Source organism: Erigeron canadensis, chromosome 4 (assembly GCF_010389155.1).
Source record: "Erigeron canadensis isolate Cc75 chromosome 4, C_canadensis_v1, whole genome shotgun sequence".
Taxonomy (NCBI): domain Eukaryota; kingdom Viridiplantae; phylum Streptophyta; class Magnoliopsida; order Asterales; family Asteraceae; genus Erigeron; species Erigeron canadensis.
Genome location: NC_057764.1, coordinates 33159783 through 33183892, shown reverse-complemented (window position 1 = coordinate 33183892; position 24110 = coordinate 33159783). Strand labels below are relative to the sequence as shown.

At 31.7% G+C, this 24110-nt stretch overlaps 1 protein-coding gene across 1 annotated transcript; it reads right to left on the bottom strand.

Moving 5' to 3' along the window:
- Positions 1–9675: 9675 nt before the first annotated feature.
- On the bottom strand, positions 9676–12332 carry LOC122597890 (probable WRKY transcription factor 9). Its single transcript, XM_043770471.1, has 5 exons — positions 12066–12332; positions 11776–11919; positions 11327–11683; positions 10887–11000; positions 9676–10711 (listed from the first exon to the last, which is right to left on the bottom strand). The coding sequence occupies exons 1-5, from the start codon at positions 12330–12332 to the stop codon at positions 9953–9955; spliced, it is 1641 nt and encodes a 546-aa protein (XP_043626406.1). The 3' UTR covers positions 9676–9952.
- Between the last annotated feature and the right edge of the window lie 11778 nt (positions 12333–24110).

The following is a 24110-nucleotide window of genomic DNA, read 5'->3' as shown; positions in this document are numbered from 1 at the left end:
AGACTGCTTCTGATCCAAAGGCTAGGGAGAATGGGGTTTCCCCATTGCTTTGCTTGGGTGTTGTACGATGTGCCCAGAGTACCAATGGTAATTCATCCACCCAGCCACTATGGCTACGTCCCAGCCTTTTTTCCATGCCTTTCACAATCTGTTTGTTGATTACTTCTACTTGTCCATTCCCTTGTGGGTGATATACTGATGTGAAGGATTGCTTTATGTTTAGCCTTTGACACATTTGTGTGAATGTACCCTCCGCAAATTGTTTTCCATTATCTGAGACTATCATTTGTGGTAACCCAAATCGGTATATTATATATTCCCAGACGAAATTCTCAATTGTTTTTCCATTTATTGTTGCCACAGGTTTTGCTTCTACCCATTTTGTGAAATAATCAATAGCCACAATTAGAAACTTTACCTTTCCTGGTGCTTTTGGTAGTGGCCCCACTATGTCAATTCCCCACTTTGTAAATGGCCATGCAGATGTTACCGATGTCATATCTTGCTTTGGTAGCCTGGGGACGTTTGCGTGCAGTTGACATGCTTCACAATTTTGCAAAAGCTTGGCTGCATCTCTGTGCATTGATGGCCAAAAATACCCTAGGCGTATCGCTTTTGTCGCCACTGACCTGGGTCCTACGTGTAGTCCGCAGATTCCTTCATGAATTTCAAAAATTATTGTTTCTGCCTGTTTGGCTCCCACACAACGTAACCATGGGGTCAAAAATGCCTTCTTGTAAAGATTCCCCTCCATCAACTTGTATTGTGGAGCTTTGATTCTTATATTTCTTGCTTCGCTTTCATCTTCTGGCAATATTCCGCTCACCAAATATTCAATTATCGGTGTCATCCAGTTTTTTCCTTCTTCTTTAACTAAATCATGCACCCGCTTTTCGTATATGGATCTTTCTTTTAAGACCTCTATTAGTACTTTCTTCCCTAGGTGTTCAAATGTTAACGAGGCTAGCTTGCTTAGAGCATCAGCTTTTTTGTTTTGATTTCTTTGTATGTGCTCGATGTCGAAACTTTCAAATTGCTCGATTAATTCCTTTATTATTCCCAAATATAGCCTTATGATCTCTCCCATGGCTTCATATTCACCTTTTACTTGGTTGGCTACGAGCTGGGAGTCCACGAAAGCTTTGATACTTCTGATTTTCATGTCTTTGGCCAGGTCCAATCCTGCTATCAATGCCTCGTATTCTGCTTCATTTTTCGTTGTTTCGAACTCGAATCTTAGGGCATATGTGTATTCTTGCTTGTCTGGGCTTACTAGGCGTATTCCGGTCCCGCAGCCTTCTGAACTTGATGCTCCGTCAGTGTATAATTCCTAGGTTTCAGAGTCTGCTTCCCCAGTCACTGTGAGTGTCGTGGAGTGAGTTACTGAATTTCCTGTTTCCCTTATTTCGGTAATGAAGTCTGCTAGGATCTGTCCTTTGACTGCGTGCCTTGCCCTATACTCGATATCATATGCTCCTAGCTCGATTGCCCATTTTGCTATTCTTCCGGATTTTTCTGGTTTTGTTAAAATTTGTCTCAGCGGTTTGTCTGAGAGTACCACAATTGGATGCCCTTGGAAGTACGTGCGTAGTCTTCTTGCTGCGTGAACAAGTGCTAAGACAAGCTTCCCCATCTCTGGGTAGTTTGCTTCTGCTCCTTGCAGTATCCTGCTTACGAAGTAGATTGGCATTTTTTTCCTGTCCCTTTCTGTTAATAGGACTGCGCTTACGCATTCGGCGGAGGCTGCGAGATATATGTACAGGGTCTCTCCTTTCCTTGGGGATGTCAAGGTGGGGAGTTCTGCTATGTGCTTTTTCATTTGTTCAAATGCTTCGTCAGCCTCCTTTGTCCATTCGAATCCTTTTTTGGCCCCGCAGTTCTTTAGTGTTTTGAAAAATGGCAATTGCCTATCCGCTCATTTTGAGAGAAAGCGACTTAGTGCTGCGAGTTTGCCGTTTAGGCTTTGTACCTCTTTTACTATCTTTGGAGCTGGTAGTTCGAGTATCTTGTTTACCTTAGATGGGTTTGCTTGGATTCCCCTATCCGAGATATAGTACCCTAGGAACTTCCCAGCCTCCATTCCAAAAGAGCATTTTTTTGGGTTGAGCTTCATTTTTATCTTTCGCAGTGTTTCGAAGGTTTCTTGAATGTCTGCAAGTAGTTCTTCCTCCGTTCTGCTTTTGATGACCATGTCATCTACGTAGACCTCTAGGTTTCTCCCGATTTGCTTGTGGAAAGCTTTGTCTACGAGTCGTTGATAGGTTGCTCCTGCGTTTTTTAGCCCAAATGGCATCTTTGTGTAGCAGAATGTTCCTTTGCTTGTATGAAAAGATGTCTTTTCTTCATCTTCTTTAGCCATTTGTATTTGATGGTATCCTTTATATGCATCTCGGAAGCACTTCCATTTATGTTCTGCTAAAGATTCAACTTTCCAGTCTATTTCTGGTAGTGGATAACAGTCTTTTGGACATGCCTTATTTATATCTGTGAAGTCTACACACATTCTCCAGCCTCCGTCTCCTTTCTTTACCATTACTGGGTTTGCGATCCACGTAGGGTACGTGGCTTCTCTTATGATTCCGGCTTTTACAAGCTCATCTACTTCCTTGCATGTTGCCTCATCTCTGTCATTTGATAAACTTCTTTTCTTTTGCTTTACAGGTTCCATGCTTTTTCGTTCATTCAACATGTGTTCCGTAACAAAGGTCTGTTCCCCTAGGGTGAGCACCCTGGGGACCCCTGTCATATCCGCGTATTCCCATGCGAATATATCGATGTTTTGTTGTAATAATTGGAGTAACTTCTTTTTGAAATCTTCTGGCAGCCCCTTCCCTATGGTAATTAATTGATCAGGAAAGGCTGGGTTCACGAGTACCTTGTCATTATCCTGAGCCTGATCGCTCTGGCTGGGTGTCTTCACTTCTTCTGGTTCCTCCTTTGATTTTTTGACCTCACTAATTTGTTTTGTCTGGTCATAACTTGATTTTATCATTCCGACGCCTGATTTCGTTTGGAATAGTACCATGGCGTGGACTGTGGAAGGTACCATCTCCATTCGTTGTATTGCTGGTCTTCCCAGGAGAAGGTTGTATGGTGAGGGTGCTCGTACTACAGTGAAATCTAGGGTTTCCGTCCGTGCAAACGGAGGGTTCCCCAGGGTAACATCGAGATCTATTTCCTCCAGGGGCCATACGCGGTTTCCGGCGAATCCTACGAGTGAGCCTGTAAGGTTTGTCATTCTTGCCTTTATTGCTTCTGGTAATTGCAGGAAGCAATGTTCATAAATAATGTCGCATTTGCTTCCATTATCGATATATACTCTTCGTACTGAGATATCGAATATTTGTGCTTGTATTATTAATGGATCTTTGTTGGCTTTTTTGTCTCCCAAAGCTGGAAAACATAGATCTCTTGACTGGATTTGCGAGTCTTCTGGGTCTTTTCGTTTCATGCTTGCTTTATTAGGATCTTTGCCGGCATACATTATCGAGATATGAGTATCGAAACACGGAATCTGACCGTTTTTGTGAGACAAATTTTCCGGATTTTGACCTTTTTTGGTGCAAAATTTTCTGGATATTAACCTTTTTTGATGCAGGTTGTGGTGATGAGTAGCGATTGTCCCGAGGATGGTGCCAATTGTTTGTACAATGGATTAGGTTAAAGGATTTGGAAGTGTTTGATGGGTTGGACGGCGATTCCCTGTTGGTAGGAGTCTTCCTCCCTTGTACGCCTGTTTAGTTATGTTTAGATCTCTTAGGGTTTTGCCCGTGGATCGTGTATGTGTTTTAGGGTTTTTCTCGTAGTAGGCATAATGATAATGATTAGGGTTTTCCCCCTTTTATAGCTGCTTTTTCGTAGAGAATAAGTCTCTCACGCGTCTTTTATCTTTGGTAACGATTTCCTTTATTTAAGGAAGTAATATGATCGTATCTTTTTGTGTTTATCTTCTTTTCCCCAGGCTATGTGATATCCTGGGTGACCTTTAAGCCTACCTAAGGTGAGGCTTTATTCTGAGTGACGGTGAGTACACCATCAATTATGCGATGGGTTGGTACCAGTTTGTTTACTTACTAAATATAAGAAATACCCGAGCTGTTATTAAATGGTTCGTGAACGGTTCGCCACACATTTTCTACGTTCACAACTCTTACTTAAATAAATACTTAATTCCCTACTTGCTAGTTTGACTTCTAATTAACAATCAATTGGTCTGGTGTGCTAAGTTTTTGCGAGAAGTGGAAACCATTTTCAAAATGTCAGACTACATTATTACTCCTACAAACGTAACGGGCCTTACAACTTACGAAACAAAATTATTTTTATCTTTTTTTTTTTGAAAGGTAAATTTCATTGAAAACTTCGTGTCGCAATTCGACAGCGAGAGGTCTAGCATACGTTGTCCTAACCGGATCCGCGCTAGAGAGATTCCTCGAAGTAGAATTGCCTATTTTGAATACCCGGTGGGGGAAAAACCCCTACTAATCCGTCCGAAGACACAACGATTAATCGGAGTAAATCGTGCCCCTTCAGACTTGAATTTGGTAAACCTAAGCCAAGCCCTCATAAAGGGACTTCCTTATGTCTTCCCCAAGGCTTGAACACAACCTTATGTATGGGGATGGTCTTTCAACCATTGAGCTAATACTGAAGGACAAAATTATTTTTATTTACCTATTAGAAATTTCGATAAGCAAAAAATCTTACATATACATGAAAACGAGGCGATCAGTTCAACAATGTTATGACACGCTTCCCCTATTTATGAATATGAATTTACGATATGTAACAATGGTTTTTGCATGATTGCGTTGCTAAAAAGCTTTTGTGAAATTCTCTCAATGGTTTTTCATAGGAACTCGGGTGGGATAAAAAAAACAAATTCACATCCTTGAGAGTTGAGATGTCCAAGTGTGAAGTGTGCAAACATAAAAGCCCAATGTAAACGGGTTATGACAATATGTTCTTAGTTTCTTTTTGTTACAGTTCGTTATAAGCAATTGACGGACTGGGCCTAAAGGTCAAATAGCGTAGATGGCTTTGACCCATATTTTATATTTATAATGCCAAAAATCTAAAAGGCTAAAAGATATGGAGTACCGAGTACATGCATTGTGTGAATATACTTATCTGTGATAGTGTGATTATTAAAATTAAAATTAAAATACATTATATAAAGTTAACGTATACAACTTTTCTCTTTTAGTGACGTATCCGTGTCCAACACTGGACACGGAATTTACAATATTAACAATATTAGATCTTCATACATTTAAGTCATAAAAGCTTACAATTTTAAAAAACCACGGTTTTAAGTGTTATATTTTGCAAGTTGTAGTACAATAATCATAGGTTTCTCACTGTCATTATTAGCCTAGACATATTGATGGAATTATTTGTCGTAGTCATTTCACAAGACACATGTTATATATAATAATTTCTCCATTATAATATATTTTGAAACAGATGTACTCATAATATGATATTATTAGAAAAAATAATTAAGAATTAAAATATAAACATATTCGTGATCCCGAACTTGACATTCAAGTATATGTATTTAATCATGATGTACATTCATAACACGCATATGTTTATTTTCAATCACTTGTTCAATAATAATATGATAATAATTAGAATTGTTTTTATATTTTTTGATAACAATTAGGACTCTTCTAATATTTGTTAGTAAGTCATTAAGTTTTCAAATAAATATTTTTTTTGTAGAAAATATTTCATATATTAAATTTTTTTTATTTAATTAAATGATTGTAAATTTTAAAAAATTCTCTCAAGTTGATGACTAAAAATAAATATAAATTAAGTATACAGGGATAAAAAGTGTAAATTATTGATGGAAAACAAAAAGCGTAAATTAATGAGACTTTTTCTAAAAATTAATATAGATATTAATATAATAATATATTTGGATAATGATTATTAGGATTTTTAATTTGTAGTTTATCTAAATAATGACATCATCAAAAGTCAATTTGATGAAATCGAACGATGTGATTGGTTAATTGGTCATTAGTTCAACTGTCTTATAGTATATATTAAGATAACTAGTTAATGTAATAACTGTTTTTTTATTTTTTATTTTTAATAACTATTGTGAGCCAACTTCACAAAAATTTTACATATAAATTAAGTGTTTTGCTAATGACAATTTTAGATTAGCGTACATAACATGTAATTATATACTTTTCAACATTAAATTAAAAAAGTGAGCTTTTAAATGTAAATTACAACTTTTTTATAGATTTTATTGATAGATCTATAAGCTCTCTATAAAATTGAATTCGGTTTTTAGTTTAGTTTGACTTGAAAATCAACAATGCATAACTCAAACCATATATATATATATATATATAGGGTAACACTCCGGTGAGAACACTCTTAAAATAAGAACGGTGAGAACACCTTAAAAACATCATTTTGATGCATTAAAAGTCCATAAAACTAACATAGTGCATAACTAATTATCTTTATTTAAGTGTCTAACAACAAATTCATCCGTCAAAATCGAAATAATCATGTTTTTTGTTTTGTGCATCCATCTTGGATGCATATTCATCAAAATGATGCATCCAACAAAAAACGTGATTTTTTCGATTTTGATGAATCAATGTGTTGTTAAACACTTAAATAATGATAATTAGTTATGCATCAAAATGATGTTTTTAAGGTGTTCTCACCGTTCTTATTTTAAAACTGTTCTTATTTGATTGTCCCCATATATATATATATATATATATATATATATATATATATATATATATATATATATGCATATATTGCGAAATCAATCTGAACTCAAACCAAACCATAAAATACATAAGTAAATCAATTTTAAAAATTCGACTATGATTTACTTTGACTTTCAATTTTTTGACTTGAATTTACATACAGAACATCTTGCCCAATATAACTTTCGCTTATAGGATATTCAAAATTGATCAATATAATAATAAGTATTCATAAGTTAGTTACGTATTAGAATCTCTTGGAAATGAAGAAGTCACCGTTGTTTTCCGATCGAAAGGCCAATTGCATTATTTTCAATTGATATTAATTAATAAAGTTACTAAATTATATATGCCATATAAAAATAACCCCTAACCGAAAAATTAAATTTAGATAACTACATTAATCATTTAAATATTTTCTTGTCACATCAACTATACAGATATGGAAATTTGCCTTTCTAAAAATTATGAGAAAACAACAGTGTACAGATATGTACTTATTGTTACAATTTTATCAATATTTATTTAACGAAAATGTGTCTCAGCTGATTATTGATTAGACAATTACATATTAGGACCATGGTATTTAAATACCATTTTCTGTGAGGTTTTGCTGATCATTGTTTATATAACACTACATCTTTTATGCTTGAATTTTTATTTCCTATGTTGTTATAAACGATCGATTCACATGTTGTTTTTGTTGTTAATGTACTATTTTATTGCTGTTCGTTTTGCTTTCAATTTGTCTATTAGGTTGTTATATATAGCTAGCTAGTTTTTTTTTTTTCCTAAAGTGAAATCTATTGATAACTCACCCCGACGAATCGCCGGCAGTATATATGTACAAATATTTATATGAATCTGAAAGAGCACCAATCGGTCCAAGACACCATTTTGTTGTTATATCTATTACAAAACCACATAAACCCTATTGATTTGATGTTACGCATGATTGTCTTTTCATTTTCGCTTCTATTGGCAAACTTGATCTCACACTTGGTCTTCCAAATGAACCAGCAACTCGTCATGATGATACCCTTGATAACCGATATTTCAGTGTTACTCTTCATTTGTTGCTCATGAAACAATAAAAGATCTTTGACGTAAAAAAAAGGGACGTTTTGCACCAGTCTTGTACCCACCGCAAGATCTTGGCCGCTAAGATACAATTGCAGAAAACATGCTCCATAGTCTCCACCTCCTCACCACAAAAGACACATAAGATCATGGATGTAGCAGTTACGGGCTTGTAAAGCTTCCGAAGTAGGACTTCTATGCATAGCCACCCTCCATATTGATATTGTTTAGTTTTTTGCTATTTTCTAAGGTAAAAATACTTGGCTCTCATTATCTTAAATTTCTGGATCTTACATAAATGTAAAAAATAGAAAATATATTATGCAAAAAGTTGAGAAAAAAAAAAAAAAACGTATTACTATACTATATGAGCTGGATTCATTGGTTTCATGAATGGTTCATGATACAATATGATAATTCGAGATCAAATGTTATCTTCTCAAGTCCTAGGAAATGATGAAGGTTACTATGTTTCACTAAAGAGCCAATAACGTTGATTCATTGTCACCTACGCATTATACAACTTCAATTCATTATCGTAGGTTTATTCTAGGTTATGGGAACATTGTACGAACAATCTCCCCTCCAATAAAAACAAAATATACAATATATTGTCTTTAATTAATATTATATTTACATTAACCAAGTAATTAACCTTTTTTCACACGAGAAATTATATTATTGTATTGATTGCTAGGTAGTAGGGTGCTCTTTATCTTTTGCAAAATCGACATATAGGGCTCGTCTTTTGAGAAGTCGATTTCAAGGGCCGGGGTCCAGTACACTAATATGCACGAGGATGATTTTAGTACGTCTTCTATCCTTCTAATAGAAAGTAGTTAGTTTTGTCCATAACTAAGTGGCTGCTTAATTCCTTTTATTAGTAAGAAGTCATCTACGTTCCAAAAAGAAAGTCATCTACTCGAAAATATAAGTAGACATACCAACCGAATAAATAAACAAATAAATAATTCTCAAAAGAATGTTTAATTACTTTTATCATATCTATATACTATAGTTAACCACATGTGCAATGAATAATTGTTGTCGTAAATATATAAAAAAAAATATATGATAAAAATAAATAATGTATTTTTTAAATTTATATTATAAGACTACAACATTGTAACAATAACGTATTCAAATGTAAATTTACTTATTAAATACATTAAAAATCAATATATTTTTCTAAAATTAATCAATGGATTTTATTTTTTTTCAATAATATATATCTAAATGATGTAACTTGTGGTATAACACTTGAGTTAAGGTATATAGGATAATTAATATCTTTTAGTTTTAATTTTCGCTTTTTTATGAAATTATCATATGGAAGAAACTGTACAAGTAATTATGTTAGTTATAATATCGATACATCCGTTTTTAGTTATTTAGTTTTATATGAGAGCTGAGTTTTAATACTAGCTAATTATTTTTTTCTCATCACCAAAATTACGTACGACCAACAAATCAATTTCGGTTAAAGTGGCCAATGGGTACGATATCAATGCATTCCATGTACTTCATTAATGACTAGTGAACTTAAAGTAATCCATTATTATTATTATTATTATTATTATTATTATTATTAGAGGTTCTTGATGATGATGAGTTGAAAGCATTCAAGAGCTCACATGCATGGAACCACTACTCTCCCATCCTTAACACACAAGACAAATTAATTAAACACTATTTAATCATAGAAATATATAAATGATCGATGCTTCATAAATGTTTCTGTTAAAGTTGTTTAAATACTACTACAACTATATAAATAAAAATAGCTAGAAAATGATCGATTATTAATTATATATGATGATGATGAAATATACACACGATTGATCACAACAAGAACATAAATGTTTCTTGTCGAAAATTCATTCGGTAATCGTTTATATAATCTTCCCACATAAATTACAAATATTCAAAAATCCAAATTTACAAACAATATATATATATCCTTATAACGATATACATATGATCAATTAGTATTGTATATGTATTTAAGAAAAACTAAACATATAATAAACTCTTGAAGATTTGGGACTGATCAACAACCCTCCACAGGGTACGTATACTTTCTAGCTAGCTAGCTAGATTGGTGCGTGTAGTCGAAAATGAAGCTAGTCGCTTCTAGAGAGGGATTCAAGAACCCATGCTTTGCAACCGGGGGAGCTACTACCACCACTACTCTCTCTATCCTTATTAGGACCATCCGCGGCATGAGTATTTGTTGGCTGTTGCTGACTCTCTTTATTATTATTATTGTTGTTGATAATAGAAGAGATTGCGGCCGCAACAGCAACTCTAAAATTAGGATGTGCGGCAATAGCACTCATATTCTCAGCCAGAATATTATTTGACTTATTGTTGTTAAAATTGCTATCTCTACTACCTTCCATCAAAAGCTTATTAATCCCGTCTATCTGCTTTGGTTTGGAATAGTTGCCATTAGGGAACGTATTATTAGACATAATCCAAGGAAACCCTAACTGAGGTGATGAGGGGTTTGCAATTGGGACATTATTATGGTGGGGATGATGTATAGGATTATTATTGTTCGTGAGATCAAACACGATTCCTTTTGAAGGATCGTTTGCGTTCATAGTTCTAATATGAGGTGTTGATGAATTATATGGAGAAGAATTATTCATGTGATAATTATTATTATTAGTACTAAAAGGTGACTGGTTGCTTAAGGTGGTTCCTGGGGCTTCAGATGATGAATATTGATGAGGATTGTTTGAATCTAGTAGCATGAAAGATGCTGCGGCGGCTGATGTTGTTGACGCCATTGCAGTGGCGCCTACGGGTAGAGGATGGTTGTGATTTCCCTCGTATGTTGTGATTAGTATCGACATGTCCTCTAGACATCTTTGCACCTATATATATGTAACTTTAGATAGTTAGCCTTGAACTTTATGTAGCTATATATTGTGATCAAACTAATTAAGGTTAGAAAAATAAACATTACTATACATGTTAAATTCCAATTGGGAAAATGAATTAGTATATATGTAGCTAAATAAACGCACGCACACACACACGTATACAAACCTGTTTCCTAACGGGACAACCAGGAGCGACAGTACAACGGTAGTATGCCCTTGGGCAAGGATTCCCTTTTGCGATTTTTTGCCCATATTTTCTCCATTGACATCCATCATTCATCTATACATAAAAGAAAACATCAGTACTTTAATTAATTGTAGACTTCAATTCCCAGTTTAGAGTAAGTATCTAGTTCAAGAAAATAAGGCTACAAATTATTTATGAGAATAAGTAATTTAGAGAAATAAGTATTCCCAATAAGTATATGTAAATGCTTCATTATAATTAATATGTTACAGTAGTTCTATTTCATTTGCAGCTAGTATTCATAAAAGAAGATGTAATATTTGCAAATGTACAATCTATTTAGTAACAAAAAGTAGTAAAGTATAAAAGTCTAAATTTGTCAAGATATATACATACATAAATAAATGATTCAAACTTACCGTAGCAGCTTCACATCTAGCCCTTACTGAAACCCTAGCTTTCCTGTTTGGCAGAGAGGCCGCCGGATTACTAGCAATAGCACCAGCTCTATTGTCACCAACAAAAATTCCTGGATTAGTCGAATTGCTTTGTTGCATGGGCATAAACCTTGTTGTGCTCTCTGATAAATCCTTAAGATTCCCGCCAGCTTCTTGATGATCTCTTGCCGGTTGAGAGGTTATGCTATCGCTTTGTATTCTTAACGACAAACCTAAATCTTCTCTTTCGTTATCTTGAAAAGGCGGCGAACTTGGGCTAGTTTTCTTGGTTTCTTGATTTCCATTGACCCCGTTGAGAGACAGAAAGGATTTTGGATCCTACATAAATGGTTTAAACACTATCAGAAAAGAATTAAATATACATATGCATCCTAGTTAGTTTATAATCTTTTATAGAAGTATTTACTTACCTTGATTTGATTATTTGAGGATTGTCGAATAATTGAAAATTTCATTTGTAGATCATAGTAATCTTTCATGGTTTTCTCTACTACTTGTTTCAACACCTTGTTCTCCTCTTTCATCCGGTTCATCTCCATGTGTAACATCGATAACTTGCATACGAAAATTAATACCATCAGTTTTTATTTACTTAAAACTTGTATCTAAAATTTTTTCAAAAATTTTAAAACAAGAAAATAAAGTTAATTAATTAAGAATACACATCTAGGGCTAGCTTTTGAAAAGATCGATAATCTACCTTATCTTGATGTTGATGATCATGGTCTTGCTTTGCTAGTTCTTCATCACTTGGGTTTGTGGTAGTATTTTGTACATCAATATTTTCGGCTTCTTGCTCTTCATGATCATCAGATGATCGTACTTTATTATTATTAATTTCATCGTCGTCATCGTTATCAACATGATTTGATTCCGATGAATCTTTAATATGTTCTTGATCTTGAGCATCAAGCTTCAAAGTGAGATCCATCTCCATTTCTGTAGTCTTCTCTTCTTCAACTCCCATACTAATTTATCAATATGTTTCTCTTTCTTAATTAAACAACTTAAATTTATATATATCTCTAGCTAGAAAAGAATGCTCCTTTTGAGACACCAAAGTCAAATGCTCCGTCTTAAGGGAGGTAATTTTAGCTTGGACACACAAGGACGCATCTAAGTTTTGACTTTAATAGGTCCAGCATAGTTTCTCAAACTATAATAATTTATATATACTACTACTATAAACTATTATCGTCTTTCTCTCTTTAATTAAAAAGCCTATGCATTATTAATAACGAGATTAAATGATATGGGTGATATTAATATTGATTATGGTTAGGTTGGATTGTAGAAAATTGCTCCCCATTTGTATTGGCATTTTTAATGAACTTGACTAGCTAGCAAAGGTCAAATTGAGACTTTGTATCGAAAAGCGAGAAAAGTATACATTATGTTAAAAAGTTTTATATATTACTAATAAGTTGGTAACTATGAAATGAAATAAAAAGATGGCCAATTCATATTGAACTAGTAATATATGTAATTATATTCGAGTAAAATTATGAGCTAGCATAGTTGATGACTAAATGACTAGGGGTATTCATCAAACCGTCAAAACCGAACCAAACGGGGGTACTTGGATTGGTTTGGTCGAATTGAGTTGTTAAAGTTTGGTTTGACGATTTAACTTTTGGAAAACCGGATTTCTTGGTCCGGTTAAAGTTTGAGCAAAAGACAAACCGTCAAAAACCGGACCAAATAATATATATGTATATTTAATTCACATATATATTAAAGTTACTGGAGACATTTTTATTTAACATCTATAAATTTCTTTAGCAAGTGAAATATATAAATATTATGAAATGTCTTTTTAATTGTGTTGTTTATTTGTTTCATATAAAAAAATTTATATAGAAATATGCATAAATATATAGAGAAAAAAGGAAAAAAACTTATGACAAACGAAACCGTCGAACCGGACCGACTTATATGGTTTGATTTGGTCCGGTTAGACAATACACTTGGTTTAGTTTGATAAATTTTAAAACCGGAAATGTCGGCTTGATTTGAAATTTTGTCAAAACCGTACCAAATCGGACCATAAACACCCCCATAAATGACCATTTGTGTTTGTTGGGTGATTTGAATAGCTGGTGTGAGACAAGATACTATATATACTTGATAAAACTATATAGACGCCGATCGATATAAGATAACTACAATATATAGTACTTTATATAAGTATTGTATGCATTGTTAGATGTATAAATTAATCATACGCATGACTAATTTGAACTAGAGGATTATCTGCATGACTAAATTAATCTATAAGTATTGTAATGTTGTAGCCACGGGCTAATTTAATGGAAAAGTTGTTAAAAAAAAAGAGGGGTTTCCACATAATGCGACGAAGATAATAGTGGTGTGTGCAGCGACAGGTGGCTATAGATAATTGATGTAAAAAGATGACGTAGTTATTTTGAAGCGACGGGTGGCTATAATGACAAATACTTTTATTAGGCATTATAGGTATATGATCAGGTCGGAATATTTAAGTTAGTGGGAAAGAAAAAAGACGAGCATTATTATTGGACTATTCGTTCATTATTTGAGAAGAAGGATGAATTAGTAGTTTGCTTTAAAAAAAAACTAAATCCTAATGATCAACTTGGAACTCACAATTGAGTGTTAAGCTCTAGCAATATTTTCAACATCAACATTTCAACCCAACGGACAGTATCCACATAAATTAGAGTAAATGCATATACAATATACTTATATTATTATAAACACGGGTCTATATATACATAAGTTGGTTCATATCAATGTGTACTTATTATAAATAATATAAAATTTGGCTCTTACATACTTATCGATCTTAAACGTTAACTTTGATATTATGATGGATATTATCACACTATGCTATATGCACGGACTACACAATCTTAGTTCGGATTTTTCATGGATTTAATGGATATGTATAAGGGGGTGTTTGGTAGGGTGTAATGGAAAGGGTGGAAATGGAATAAGAATCACTTCTCTTATTTGGTTACACAAGAGAGTCGAAATGAAGAGGTAGAAGGGAGAATCATTTCCATTCTCATGATTCCTCCCAAAATAATGAAGAATGATGAGAATGAAATCAAATTACCTTTTTTTTCTTTTTTTTTCTCATGTATTTAATTATTAATTTTAATTATTTATATTATGATATTATAATTAGTTTTTGTTAAAAAAAATTTCATATTAATTTGTTTATTTTTTATATTTCTCTTATTATGATTCTCTGTTGTTACCAAACAATGTAATTATTCTCTTTCCAAATACTCATTCTCTTTCCTACTCTTTCCATTCTTTATTACATTTCCATTCTCAATGATTCCCTCCTACCAAACGCCCCCTTAGTATGTGTTAGTTTGTACGTAACAGAAAACGAAAAGCATGATCCTTAATTTAATTTGTTCATGTTTTGTAACCGAAAACTAGAAGCGTGAGCTTTCACATATGTTAATGGATGTTTGGCATGGTAGTTGAAGATATTGCGTTAAAGTTTAAAATGACATTAATTCAAGGACTGGTGTATGAAAATTGAAAGTGTCGAGTTTGCAACGATTATATAATTAACAACTAATGTAAATTACTCTAATAACAGAAAATAGAAAAGTAAATAAGTTTAATTAAATGTTTATTGATTAAACAGTGAATATACGGTCAGTTTTACAAGAGAAAGAAAAAAGAAAATATTGTTAAGTATTTTGACATACAAAAGACTTAACAATTATACAAACACACAAAGTGTAAAATATAGAAAAACCAACATCTTTACGGCTAGATCAAATGATGCCTTATATAGGCAGAGAAGGGCATTGCATGACAAACCAATAAATGTTGACATATGAAGGTTGTCAACCATCTATTGGAGTGCAAAGATTGCCTTATCCAATTAATTCATTAAAATTATTTATAGCAAGACTTTTAAACAAATTTTGTATGTAACGAACATGAAAATCTTGGTCTTTTATGTATTTGATTGATAAAGTTGATTTATATTATTATATAGAGTTATATCATCTTAATCAATGCTTAATTAATTTATTTACAGCTTAATTATAAGAGATATCTAATTCACATAATATCGACATATTCAAAGTTTTTTTTATTAACCCCCTAAAGTTATTGTTAATTAGGAGTTAAAATGATGCTAAAAAATGTAGGGATGTAATTAAAGATCTCCACCTCGAAGCTTTTTCATTTACTTTAAGCCCCTGCAAATATATACTGGATTGAGTTAAGTAACTTAAGTTAAGTTGAATTTAATAAACAATTGTAGAATATAAGACTTGTACGAAACCCATAAAAAGAATGAGAGGGTCTAGGGATCAGATCTTGAATTTGTCAACTAGAAGCCTTTGCCACTGTCCACGATTGAATCAAATCTCATTTTCTATTACATATAATAAATATTAATTAATAGTTAACCAGGAATTTAATAAACTATAAACTATTGTGTGCATTGATATCTTCAGTTTGTGAGGAGTTGAGGGCAAATAAAAATAAAGCTTTTTATTATTATTTTTTAAAGGTAATACCCTTAAAGAAACAGTGATATAAACCTATACAACACTTACGCTATATTAGATTTACACCACTCTTTCCAACTAATCTTATCATCCTTTGTTTAAATAAAATAATATTACATTGACTTAAGTGTAACATTGCATTTCATAAAGGGTTTAATATCTGGGGGTGTAATTAACTTTTACACTTTTTCTATTATGTGAATGTAAATTTCATTTGGTTCATTGTATGTAACTAACAAGCTAAATTGAACGATTAATGTAAAAATGTATACGTGACACACCATATGAGCTGCCACGTAGAAGATTTTGATTGGTCAACGTAAAAAATTTACATTAATCGTTCAAATTATCAGGTTAGTTGCATACAATGAATCAAATGAAAGTTACATTCATACAATAGGAAAAGTATAAAAGTTACTTACACTTTAAGATACTTAACCCTTTCATAAAAATAAAAAATTACAATAATAATTAAAATAACATAGGCGTCATTAAATAAAAAAAATTACATCAACAATGACAGTAGTTTTACAAAAAGTTTTTAATGTGTTCAATTAGAACCGTGCAAAGATCATGACGGATCAAATTCTCATATTCTCTCCAACACATCATCATCATATTATTTCTTCCTTCCAAAACTTAACTCGAGGACGTTGTTGCCAACAATAAAACTATTCTTTTCAATTTTTCAATGTCATATAATCATCACATCATTTATATTCATTTAAACACAATATTAAAAAAATATCATTACATTATTAGTTAAAATTAAACATTACATTTCATAAAACTAAAATATTACATTAATAATTAAAATAACATAGGCAGTATTAAATAAAAAAAATTACATCAACAATGACGGTAGTTTCACAGAAAGTTTCTAAGTGTTCAATTAGTACAGTGCAAAGATCATGGCGGACCTCTTTGTCACGTATGTGTGTTGTTTGAAATGTATGTATGTTTATACAATAAAATGAGGATTAAAAAACACACATTCTAACGACCAAAATAGTCGTCGTATACACTTCTTGGGCTCTCATATATTTGAGCCATTCAGCTTGTTCTCGAGTCTCGACAAAACGTGAGCCCAAAACCTAGGCCAGAAGGGCTTTGTGCCCAAGGGCGGTACCAAATTAAATGTCCTCTTCGAAATTTAAGTTTTATCAAATATTTTCAAAATTTTCATTGATTTTTAAAACTTTCTTGTAGCTTGTTAACATTATGTTCCCATTTGTAATTGCTTTTTATGAATTTTTTAATTTTGTCTTTTTTAGGATTTTTTTTTTCTTGGTACCTTCTCTTTTCATGCCATTAGCGTTCTAGTGAGGGGTGAGAATTACTAGGCTAAGAATTGGAGCCTTGGAGGCGTGCCAAGAAAGAGGGGCGTTCTAGTGAGACCAAGGTGAAAAGGGGCCTCAATAAAGGGTCTCATCTCAATTACTATTAATTAAGTAATCCAAATGGAATATGTCAATTACATAGCTACAATATGCATGTGTGTATATGCGTCAATACATTAAGAATGTCATGGGTGGAAGGAGTAATGGAAAGAGGCAAAGAGCAAGCGTCGCCGCAGCAGACTCTGATGCCAAAATATAATATTATCATTTTGGTTTAATAATGCCAATCTGATTTGGGTATAGGTTTATGTAATGCAGCATTGACCAAGGTTTCATACTCTTTGTTTTTTTCGTTGTTTGATCCCGATACAATAATTTACCTTTTTCTATTCAATTAGGCTTCTTTGTTCAAAAGGGGGAAAAAAAAAGTTACGCTTCTCAAGTATAAATAAAAGTTTATAAAAACACTTCTGAAATTTTTCATCTGACAAATTATTGACACAAGCTTGGAGTTTGGAAGCATTGGTTTCCCTCTATTATATGAGTTATATTATACGAGTAATTAAGAATTAGAGTAATATCTATGTCTAAATATGTGGCTACAAATATTGGCACGTTATAGTTTCTTCAAGCAAGTATACTAGAGCACCTCCAGTAATAACCTTGTCAAAATGTTTAAGAACAAGGATTGTTTACATGCGTGTTAACAAAAAACAGTAATTGATTTAAAATAATATTTTACACTAATTAATAAAAAACAGAGATAACATTGATATAATGTCTTATAATAAGCCTACACAACATATAACAATTAGTTAATGTAAAGTTTGTTTTTTTATTATGGATAATTCTTATACTGAATTTCTAGATTTGAAAATAGCGTAAATATATTTTGTTACTATTTATACAATCTAAAAGAATGCCGCGCAATGCAGTGACGATGGTGACAATGGCATCATGATGGTGGAAGCAACGGGTAGTGGTGGCGGCAACAAGTGACGACGTCAAATAGTGTATAAAAGGAATATTTGGTCTTAGATAAAGTGGTCACCATAAGTTCCTCTTTGGGAGCTATGGGGAGAGCATGTTAGCATGAAACCAGGGATCGAATCTTAATTTCCTATGGTTTTGGACATTTACCTCTACGAATGCGTGCGGACCGTGTTATCGCATAATTGGTCTTTGAGGGTGCATTCGGGTTCCAACCTTTAGCATATGGTCTGCTTAGATGTCACTGCTAGGGTTCATACCACTAACCAACTAACACGTCGTTCTATAAAAAAATAAATACTATAAATTAATTTCATTAATGATACTAGCATGGTAGCCGCGCGTTGCCGCATATACAATTGACACCATGCATGTCATGATAGTTACCGTCAACGGTACTATGTGTTGTGTTTTTTTTTGAGAAAACAATATTATCTGTTTTGTGTGTGTTTTCGTTTTTAAGTGGTGGGTTGTGTGCTTAGGGGTAGGGAATAAGGAGGATATAAATGTAATTTCGTCATGTGTAACTTTCAACATTTATGAGAGAGAGAATTATTTTTTGGAGGAAATGTTAGGTAAAGCATGCAGTACCTATCTTAGGTAAAGTAGAGGGGGTATGTAAAATTCAAGCCGGGGGCTATGTATGTTTAACAAATTCAAAAGTTTGATTTGTAACTTTTTTTAAAATGACAAAACCTAAGCTTAAATAAAGTCTGCGGTATAGATCATATTCACTATTTTTTTCATATAAAAGAGTAAAAGAGTATAGACATTAGATATTTAATAAGTTCATGATTAATGTAGTTATAGTGCTAAGAATATTTTTTTAATAACAAATTTAGACTTAACGGTATGTCTATTTATACGTACTTAACTTCAATTTTAAAGCAAACCCGTTGTAAGGACATTTTTAGTATTTGAAGGTTAAAAAGTTGAAAGAAACAGAAAGCTTGTTTTATATAGAAATAATAATAAGTTTATTTCAAACTTATGTCCTAATCAAATCTTACGACATTTAAAAACCAAATAATATAATATGCGCTAAATAGAAAAAACACCATAGAAATGGTAACTTTCAATAAGAAATTCGAGAATGAACACTTGTAGCTTTGTCAATATTATTTGCGTTCTAGTTTGAAAAAGAAAAAAAAAATATCTGATAACTAAATAATTATCTGTATTAAAAAAAACTGGTTTTCATTCTTGCCTCACCAACCCTGTAAACTTGTTTGTATTGTAGCCTCGTTATTATAAGAAGATTATGATGGTCAACTATTCGGATCACCCGTCACAAGATTCCAAATTACTTGATCTTATATACTAATTAAGAAATTCAATTATAATGACTTAACAAATTCACAACGTATGTCATGGTGACAACAGATTCGCAACATTAGTTTTTTCTCGTAACATATATTATCAATTTTCACAACTACAACGACACGTCGACACCAATTCTCAGCTTTGCCATATATTACACGAAAGTAAAAGGACTGGTTACAAATATAGTACGAGTATTATTTTCCAGACCACCTATAATCAAAAGCAACAGGTCAATACCTTTTTTATGCAAAGTTCAGTACCAAAAATTGATATAAATAAATATCGATGTTATGCAATCTTGCATATACCTATGTGGCTATGTTTAAACTTTTTCTTAAATTAACGACCAACAAATAAATCTCAAATCATATAATCCGGAACTTTATAAGGGTGACCCGTTAAATAAAAGAAAACAATAACAAGCAGGAGCATTGTTCACATATTAATTAAATAGTCCTTACTTTGGATTGCAAGTAGCAAGTGTAAGTCTAATATTTTATGATTACTCAATTCTTGATCAATATATATAATATATATTGTTTGTGAGCATCGAGATCCAATCAATCGAGCTTTTGTGGATGCTGATAAATTGTTGAGCACATTAGTTAAAACGACTTTAGAGTTGAAACCTCTGTTTTGGTCGCCTTTTTTCATATACTTAATTCTCATGAATGCAGAGTTTACATATTTGATACTTTGATGGTTAAAAAAACTCGAATAATGTTAAGCAGTAAATTATTAATAAAATTTGATATTGTAAAATTTGTTAGCATGCACATATTTGTTGTAGAAAAGTGTCATTGAAACATATGCTTTAGTGAAAATTTAGGAAGAAAACAAAAATGTTAAGGCCTTATGACCATAAGGTCATAGGTTCAAAACTTACATAGAGGATTTTCTCATAATTAATTAGTTTCTTCCTGAATTGGTGTATTGGCATTATATTGCTTAGTGAGGATATGAGCGGGTGGTACCCTGGTGGCATAATGATACTCCAGTGGTCCGTCAGTGATCTAAATTTGTTTGTTTAAAAAAAAAGAAAGAAAAAGTAAATGTGTACACATTTCTAATATATAATGTTACTAAATTGAGTTTTAATGACTGTCTAAAAATTTAGGTGGTAAGGATTTTTCACTTTTACTTGAAAAGGTTTAGATAGAATAAGAGGTAAAAACTTTTATCTACATTTTTATATGTAGCCATGTAGGTAAATGTTTTAAAGTTTAGTGACACTTTTTGTAAGTAGAGTGATGGGAAAAGGTTTTTACTTACTCTATTTTGCTACATTTTTAAAAGTAAAGTTAAAAATTTGATTTCACATACAGTATCGTTAAATCTACTTTTTGATAAAAATGTATCACACTAAACATGATAATTTGTTCGTTTTACTTACACTTTTAATAATAAACTAGTTTTTTGTCCCCGGGAGACATTACGTAAAATCTACACGTAGAAAAAATTATATAAAATAAAATTTTTGTGGCAAAAGTTAAAACGTGAAAAGTTATATGGTTAAAAGTAAAGAAAATGAAACTTTGGTGGCTGAAGTTGAAAAATTTGAAGTTATGTGGTAAAAAGTTAAGAATATGAAACTTTGTTGACAAAAAGAAAAACTCTAAAAGTTATGTGGTGAAAAGCATAGAAAAATGAAACTTTTGTGAAAAAAGGTTACAAAATTGAAAGTTATGTGGCGAGAACACAAAGTTATATGATAAAAAATAAATAAAATAAAACTTTGGTGACTGAACTTCAAATACTTAAAGTTATGTGGTACAAAATTAAGAAAATAAAACATCGTTGACAAAAGTTAAAAATCCAAAAGTTATATGGTAAAAAGTAAAGAAAAATGAAACATTCGTTTTAAAAGTTACAAAAGAAAAAGTATAAAATATGGTGTAAACTCAAAGTATGTGTAAAAGCCAAATAAGATGAAGCTTTTGTGGTAAAAGTTAAAAAAACCAAAAATTATGTAGTAAAAATTGTTGACAAAAGCTATAAAAAAAATTATGTGATAAGAAGTAAGAGAATGAAATTTTCCTGACAAAGATTAAAAAAATAGAAGTATAAAAAGTAAATAAAACAAAACTTTTGTATGAAAGTAGAAGAAACAAAAGTGATATGGCAAACAGTAAAAGGCCAAAAACTCTAGTAAATTTATGTAATAAAAGTTAAAGAAAATGAAACTTTCGTAACAAAAGTGTGAAAAGTAAATAACACAAATTTCGTGCAAGAAGTAAAAAAAATAAAAATTATGTGACAAAAAGTAAAAGTTTAAAAGTTTTTGTAATAAAAAGTAAAAAGAATTAAGTTTCGTGGCAAAAATTAAAAAAACAAAAGTTTAAAAATGAAATAAATCAAAATTTTCGTGCCAAAACTAAAAGAAATTAAATTTATGTGACAAAAAGTTAAAAGTTAAAAGTTTCTGTGTTAAAAGAATGAAACTTTTGTGGCAAAAGTTAGAAAAACATATGTTTAAAAACTAAATAAAACCAAACTTTGGTAATAAATGAAGAAAAATTAAAGTTATGTGACAAAAATTATGTGCTAAACTGATGTGATAAAAATTAAAAAACCTAAAAATCTAAATAATCTAAGTTTGTGTTAAAAATACAATATATGAAAGTTTAGGGTAAAAATGAAAAAAAAATAATACACGGTAGCTAAGACTTCTTTGATTGTTATATTATAATGAGTTTCTTTATTTTAAGAACCATTTTTTTTAAGAACCATGAGAACTCTTAAATAATATATTTGTTCACATGTTTTTTTTGTTCATTCACATGTGAAATGATATAAAAAAGTATGTTGTAGAATAAATTTTTAAAAAAACATTCAAAATAGCCTTTTGTGAACTTGTGAATAAATATGTTCACGTTTTCGTTCACATATTAACAAATGGTTATATATAAAGTTTTGAAAAAAAATTTCTTCTACAACATGTATTTTTATAACGTTTCACATGTGAATGTACAAAAAAAAACATATGATCCAATACATGATTTAAGAGTTCTCAAGGTTCTAAAAAAAAATGGGTTCTCAAAATAAGACTCCCTATATTATAATAATATATCACGATAACTAATATTAGTGATATTTTTGGTGTATCACAACGACCAACATCACTAAAATAACAATTTTCATGTTGTGTATATTTATTCATATATCCTAACAATTTAATTAAATGTAACATCATGATATATTGCTAGATTTTATTGTTTATATAGTGATAAATTTGTAGGCATTTTCCACATATTTTATAGGAAAATGACAAAGGTGCATAACCTATAAACAGAGGGTCGGACTAGCTAGCTAGTTAGTTAAGGTTAGCTAGTTGTTCAAAAGGTTATGACAACACAGCTACTCGTTATATGATTATGACAGCATGACTTTTGTTTTTCAAACCATCAAAACAATTAAGTATAAGAACGTGAATGTCTATTTGATATTACACTGATTTAACTTTTTGATTATAATTCAAGATAGTGTGTTAGTAGTGAATTCAGGGAATAAATTCAATTGGGTCCAACTTAGTTTATGATAATTTGACAAAATAAACAGGTGAATTTGGCCGTGGATAAAACCAAAATGGGTCGGGTCATTATAAACACCATCAAAGAAAAGTGTATAATTAATACAAAAATATCATATATTCAAACTACTAAATACTAATGCAATTTTCCTTACTAGTTTTCATACAATAAATTTCATCCATAATTGCATCATTAGTTCATTATTAGTACTATCAAACACATCTTTCTAGATGTATGAAAAATTGAAAATGGACAATCATTTATATATTAATTGATCACCCAATTTGTTTTGCAAACCGCACTCTATTTACTTCATTGTTGAAAAGGCACATTCCATTGTAGATGTTGCAACGGGACAAGTCAAGACAAGTTTCAGAAAACATAAACCTTCGGATATATCATACTCTTGTTTGTTTGAAACATCATCTAGCAAAGTCTTCAATTCCTTTCAAATGACCAAACCTTTCATCACCATGTACAATTGTACATCATCAAATTTAATTCTTAAGTTGTCCTCTACAAACTCCAAGCCCACGAGTTGGAAACTCGGAAGGATAGAATTCAACCATTTTCATAAAATATATCACGGACACGTCTACTAAAATGGCAAAGAACTCATCTCCAATATCTCTTACAATATCATTTTTAACCTATATGTTGCAGTAGCACGCACAATATCTTTTTGTCTACAACTAAACTTCATTTGTGAATTCTTGGTGCTTTCTTTAACACAACACGGCCTATTTTGCCAAGATATTAAATGACAAATTCATAAAAATCTATGTGTCACAATCAAATTCCAGGCAATAATAATATTATATAATTGGGAGTTGCAACCTTTTTTGCCAAGATCCAAGAACGAAGGTAGTGCTGTTGAGAAATTGGAAAGAGGCTGTAACTCACGTGTGTCTTTTCTTTAGTTTTGGGCTCACAAATATATAAATTAGTGGGCTGATGTTAGATATTTTCATGGCCCATACTATAAAACCATAAATTTTTTGAAAACGTTTGGGCATTGAGGTCCTAATGTCCTATA